The 6422-nt window shown below is 45.3% G+C and overlaps 1 protein-coding gene across 3 annotated transcripts in view; it reads right to left on the bottom strand.

Moving 5' to 3' along the window:
• Lpin2 (lipin 2) overlaps nt 1-6422 on the bottom strand; it is a 109114-nt gene that overhangs the window by 4163 nt on the left and 98529 nt on the right. For all 3 annotated transcript variants that reach the window (XM_029471295.1, XM_021186181.2, XM_021186179.2), the window contains exons 12-18: nt 5475-5564; nt 4318-4400; nt 3287-3431; nt 2602-2750; nt 2029-2115; nt 1084-1236; nt 611-725 (exon numbers count right to left, since the gene is read on the bottom strand). In XM_029471295.1, coding sequence (XP_029327155.1) covers nt 611-725; nt 1084-1236; nt 2029-2115; nt 2602-2750; nt 3287-3431; nt 4318-4400; nt 5475-5564 — 822 coding nt within the window. The remainder of the gene's footprint in view (nt 1-610; nt 726-1083; nt 1237-2028; nt 2116-2601; nt 2751-3286; nt 3432-4317; nt 4401-5474; nt 5565-6422) is intronic.

The following is a 6422-nucleotide window of genomic DNA, read 5'->3' as shown; positions in this document are numbered from 1 at the left end:
GCCCTGGCTGTCCTGGCACTCACTTTGTAGACCAGGCTGGCCTCGAACTCAGAAATCCGCCTGCCTCTGCCTCCTGAGTGCTGGGATTAAAGGCGTGCGGCACCACGCCCGGCAGTTTCTGAGATCTTGTCTCAACAAAAAAATTAAAACAATGAGATGACTCATTGTTAAGAGCACTTGATGCTCTTGCAGAAGGACCTGGGTTCAATTTCCAGCATCCATATGGTGACTCAAAGCCATCTCCAACTCCAGTTTCAGGAGATTGTATGCCTTCTTCTGGCATGAACATGGTACACGTGCGTGCGCGTGCGCACACACACACACACACACATATCACACAGGCAAAGCATTCATATACATAATTTTTAAAATTTAAGAAAGGATAAAGGGTTGGGATAGCACAGTCCAACAGCAGAGTGCATGCCTAGACTATGCAGAGCTCCAGGCTCAGTGGCCAGTGGGGAGGGGCGTACGAGGTGTACCTCAAGTGAAACCCCACCGTGCAGACCAGCCGTACTCTGCTTATGGAGTCATGACATGGCTGGGCCCTAAAGTGCACCTCTTGAAATCCCCTCACACAGGATCTGCACACAACACCATGGACACTTACGTTGGGACGGTTTCCAAAGGCAGCGTAGAAGGGCTGCCTGGACGGGGCAAACAAGTTCTTAATATCGTTCAGACACTCAATTTTGAACTTCTCTGGTTTCTTTTCTATCACTTCCCTAAAGACAAAAGGACACAATCACCAAATTCAAAATGGTAATTTTTACTAGAGTATGCTCTTAGAAAGATTTCCATGCTCACAGCTACCTATTTTCTTAATCTTTGGGCACTGTCGCCTTCTTCCTTTTCTCTAGTCATTTTCCCGACAGAGTATCTGAGTGGACACACTAGTGGAAAGAGACAAACTGCACTTCATCATCTGACTGAGCACATCAGACAGCCAATGAAGGAAGGAAAGGCCCACACTCTATAGCCCGGGGGGCCCTGTCAGAGTTCTGTTCACATACTTGCTGGGCCCTGAGCTCTGGCACCCCCCTGTCCCCAAGGAGGAAGCCAGCACACCCACTGGAAAGCTACCTGTGGAAGGCAGAGAACAAGCTGCTGGGAGACAGCATCAGAGGGCCTCGAGGCAAGATCGTCCCCTTATCATTGACCCAGTGCAGATAACCACGGGTCATGTCGGCCATGCCGATGGCACGTGCAGAACAGTACAGAAATTTGTAGCCATTCCTAAAAGACAACACACACACACACACACACACACACACACACACACACAAGCAACCTGGTTAGGTATATCTTTTGGATGAAAAAAAGACAATTTTCTTTTATCAGATCCAAATCAAGTAGTACTCCTTTAGTTTGAAAATCAAATTCCTGAACTTAGAAGAAACCCAGTTAGGGTTGTACATACTGGGAGACAAAGGAGTGTGCAAATGGATTATGTTAACCTGCAGAGCACTGACAGAGTGCTCACCTAGCTCAGAAAAAGACCCAGGATGGGCAAAACTGACTATCTTTATGGTATTTGCTGCAAAGGAACTACGCAAGGGGTCTTATTTTAAGGACACTGTGTTGGACACACACCATTCTCTGGGACAGGGAGAAAAGTTACAGCCAAGGAACTGACACATGCTGATTTCCTATCATAGTTTGCTATTCCAAGATGGGCACTGTATCTCTCCAGATCTGTGGACCGTGGACACGCTAGGATTCCAGAAAGGACAGCTAATGTTTCCTTAAGGAACTGTCTTCTATACATGCCTGTGCTATCTGCCCAGTAAATAACCAAGATGAAAACCAGCCTTCCCGATAAATTCTAGATAAAAAAAATTAACATTATGACTACACAGGTAAGTCAGCAGAGCTTAAAACTGACAGGATATCAAGCACATGCTTGAACACAAAGCTACAAATATGCAGACCATAATTCTCAATGTATATAGATTGACGATTTATTTTTTTTCCAGGCCTGAGTCAGAGCTAAGCTGAGGCAGAAGGACACTCGAGAATGGTACTTACTCATTGATGGAATGGTAGAGCCTAGCTATGCCTTGATGCGTCCAGTCTTTACCCAGCTGTGGGAGAATCTGCCCCAAAGCATCAGACCTGGCAAGGGGGAGAAACAGAAGCAGATACCAGGAATCCAACACACTGGCTGCTAATAAGCACTAAATGGGGGTGCAAGCTGGGTACAATGTACCAGGATGGGTTTATCCTGATTTTATACAGCCAAAAGGCAGCCTTGTAATGGTACATGCTGAGGCATTTTTACAAACGGTGTTACAGGAGATCCCAGTATTTATTTTCAGAGATAATTTACTAACACATCTTTCCACCCTCATCCCTAAAATTTTAATAGTTTGTCTTCTCTGAACATTAGAATTTGGAGACTAAATAGCCAAATTTTACAAGTTAACTTTGAGAATGCATTTGTACTCCACACACCTTCTCTCCAGCCATAAAATGACTTGGCTTGGGCACTTTCAGGACACCTTAGGTAGGGCATGTGGTTTAAAGGACAGTCCCACCACTGAGGACTGAGCGCCTCCCCACTCAGAGCCTTCCCGCTCCCCACAGGAGGCTTGAGCTTACTTGGTTATTGTTCCATCGATGTCAGAAATGATGATTTTGTCATTCCAGTTCCACAGGTAAATGGTCCCTGCACACCGACAGGTGCCCTGATACTGGGTTGTAATACTGAATACCACGTCATTGGGGCCATCATGGAGCTTCAGTTTTGCCTTTTATAAAAAACGCATTAAATAGAGCTAGAAATATACACTGGAACAGAGTTTAAAGCTTCACAACAAAACTCAGGGCGTGCGTGCGGTTTCTCTGGTGCCAGCACGTAGTTCAGCCCAAACTCAAGCACGGTCACAATGGTTTTCTAATCCCAAGGATTTCCTGGTGTCCCCACAAAACCAAACTTCCCTACCCTCATCACACTGAAATCACTGCTCTGGCCACAGCCTCAGGCTCAGCACAGTCAAGCCATTTCCCAGTGAAAATGTGTGCAAGTGCGATGTAGGCATTGCACTCTAAACGCCACTGCTTTACTGTCCTGAGTCCTGAGAGGCAGCCCATGGTCCTGTGCTGAGTGTGAATAAGAGTCACCAGAGGAGCCAGCTAAAAACAGCCATTTCCTGGTTCATTTCCAGATGCTGCAGCACAAGGTCTAGGAGGGGAGGAAGCCATGTCACAAGCTCACCAGGTGTGGCGTGCTGCTCTCCTGGTGAGGAGCAGCTACGTAAACACAACTATAGTGCAGGAGACTTACTATCTGGTCCGAGGAGAGTCGGAGAGACTTCTTATATGAGGCCGTCCCACAGTGACTCAGTGTCTCCATGGTGATGGGGTCAACTTTGATGCTTTCTTCCAACTCCTGTGACCCCTCGTCACTAGAAGTGTCATTCTCTGCAGGTCTATCCAACATCAAACTAGTTACAAACAGGCAGTGTATCTGACTGATGAGAGCTTTTATAATTTAGGACAAGAAAATAAACACATGCCACATGTCCATACTGCTAGCCCCGAGAAGGCTAAGGCAGAAGCAGAGGAGCTGCTCGTGGCTGGGCTGTACAGGAAGACCTGGTCTCAAACAGAACCTGTCAGGCCTTTCTAGGATGGCAAGAACTGTTCCCACCACCACGTATCCACATCCAATTACTTATGCCATAACTACTGGCATCACAAATGTCAAAGTGCACTATCTTCCTCCTCCTTGTAAGTGGCAGGCAGTTACTTCTCTGTCCTTTAAAACATCACTAGCAAAATGAGCAGGTAGACCCCATGGTATTCTCTGGACACAGCAGGGAATATTCTAAAGTTAGTAAGTTCACTTTATACTCCTTACCAAAGAGAAAGTAAGAAGACCAAGGAGATAAACTAGGACTGCCATTAGCGCATGGGGTTGGGAATGTAAGCCCAGGAACACTTGGCCAACTCAAATGTACCCACCAGCCCTTCAGAAGCCTTTCCATGCCCCCTCTAACACCTGAAAAGCAGGGGAGCAGACACAGAGGACAACAGTCCTGACTATGTCCAGCATGATACCTTCTCAAAGCTCTGCCTTTCCTAGTGTCCTGGCTCTGTGATAAGCACAGCAGTTATGAGTACTGATGTGTGTATTTAGTCCTGTAAACTGGGAACGGCAGCTCTTAACTACCAAGAGACATCGTTAAGCCACTTAATATCATGTCTCTCTATAGCAAAAAGGTATTTCTGGCTACATACTCAGCAGAATTGCTTTAACAGTCAAGCAGGAATTGACCAAGTGCTATGAGGTAGGAGAAAGGACAGGGTACCCACCTGGCACTGGTTGGCTCCTCAGCATTGGAAGGCAGGTCATTTGCTGGAGGGACCTCAGATTTTCCCTCCTTGGTCTCTGGCAACTGCACAGAAAGATACCGTCAATGCACAGTGGTTCTCCAGACTTCAGCTGCAGTCCTCGCGAGAAAGCAAAATCTCCATAGATGACTGGAAACTTAAGATTTTTTTCTACTTGAAGCTTGAAGGGCAGAAATCATATTCTGCTTATAAAAAGCTGTCCCGGGGAGCTAGCAGGGAACTTAAAGAGCACTATGCTAAACCACATATATAACTGGACCAATGGTCAGGTCCCTAGTAAGACGACCTGGACTGCCCTGCAGGAGTGACTAATCCTGTCTCCACCTGCTTGGCACCTGCAGAAGGGAGAAAGGCAGCCAGGGACCACACTGATATACACATGAATTTGGCAAAGCAGGACCAACCTACTGCTATCTGAAAAGCAACCGAATCCTCTCCCTTTGAAGGCTTTGGAAAATGAAGACTCATTTGAGTGTTAGTCTCTGAACAAGCTTTCTCTTCTGCTGCTCTGCTAAAGTGATACTCCTCATGTTTGTATGCAGATCTGTGTAGAATTGTAACTGCTCTCATTTGAGTGTTAGTCTCTGAACAAGCTTTCTCTTCTGCTGCTCTGCTAAAGTGATACTCCTCATGTTTGTATGCAGATCTGTGTAGAATTGTAACTGCTCTCATTTGAGTGTTAGTCTCTGAACAAGCTTTCTCTTCTGCTGCTCTGCTAAAGTGATACTCCTCATGTTTGTATGCAGATCTGTGTAGAATTGTAACTGCTCTCATTTGAGTGTTAGTCTCTGAACAAGCTTTCTCTTCTGCTGCTCTGCTAAAGTGATACTCCTCATGTTTGTATGCAGATCTGTGTAGAATTGTAACTGCTCACTCATGCCGCAGACATGACATAGGAAGTAAGTAGAAGGAGCAGAGCTCTGAAGTCAAATTCAACGTTAGCCCCAGGTCCACCCAGCTATCCCCAAAATGGCGATCTCCATCGCCTCACTGTAAAAAGCACCGGCACAGTGCATACCTCACAGCTGCTGAGCGCTGTGACTACAAACAGTGCCGCCTCTGGCCTGCTTTCTTATAAGTGGCAGAAGGAATTGCTTTAAAATAATCGGATTCATTACCTGTTTGATCATACTTTCTTTTTTCCGCCAAAACCACCATCGACCAGATTTCTTTGGCATCTTGTCTTTAACCCAGGACTCAACGGTGGCCTGCCAACAGTGAGGGTCAATCCATGAGATCTGGGTTGTAAATCATTGCTTCCTTACTATGTTACCCTGCAGACTACAGAATGGGACAAGGACCAGGCTCGGCTAGGTCCTGAGACAGGTAAGTTTGTGAGTGGTGAAAAGAATCACCTTGAAGTCAAAATGTGGGTCCAAGCTGGTGGCCTAGGTTCTACTGAGGTGGCTTTCTATTTCTAGACTGCTGTGTGTGTGTGTGTGTGTGTGTGTGTGTGTGTGTGTGTTCTGCTCTGTTCTAGACAGGTGCTTTTTTTTTCTTTTCCTATTCTAAAAACTCTCTGGTTGAGACAGCTAGTTTTCTGCTTCAAACAGCTCTCTCTGCTAGTAAAAATTCTAAAAGCTATCTGGATAGCTCATGGGTTTTCTGACCAGTCAGAAAAGCAGCTATAAAAAAGTCTTAATCTTCCGACTAAGTCAGAAATACTGCTAGAAAAAATTCTACAAGTAATCTTTGGGTTTTCCGATCAAAATCAGAAAGCAGAGAAATTCTAAAAGAGCTGTGTTTGTTTTCCATGGATTTTCCAACTAAAAGCAGAAATCCTGTTAGAAAAAACTCTTGAAGAGCTGTTTTCACTCTCCAGATGTCTTCGGATAGCTCAGCTCTCACTGGAGAAACTCCTTAAAAAAAAAAAAAATTGCTACTGCTTTCTGCAAGCTCATCTCAAGCAGAGCAAACGTCCCATTTTTATTTACTATCACTTCAGTTATTTACTCCAGATTCCCTTTTGATTATTCTATGAACAAGCATCCTGTAGCCCCAGTCACTTCTTAGGAGACAGCAAGCACAGAGTTTCTTTTTTCTTTTCTTTTTTTTTTTTTTTTTTT

The sequence above is a fragment of the Mus caroli genome, chromosome 17 (assembly GCF_900094665.2).
Source record: "Mus caroli chromosome 17, CAROLI_EIJ_v1.1, whole genome shotgun sequence".
Classification (NCBI taxonomy): Eukaryota; Metazoa; Chordata; class Mammalia; order Rodentia; family Muridae; genus Mus; species Mus caroli.
Note: the sequence above shows the minus strand (reverse complement) of the source record. Positions and strands in the feature narration are given on the sequence as shown.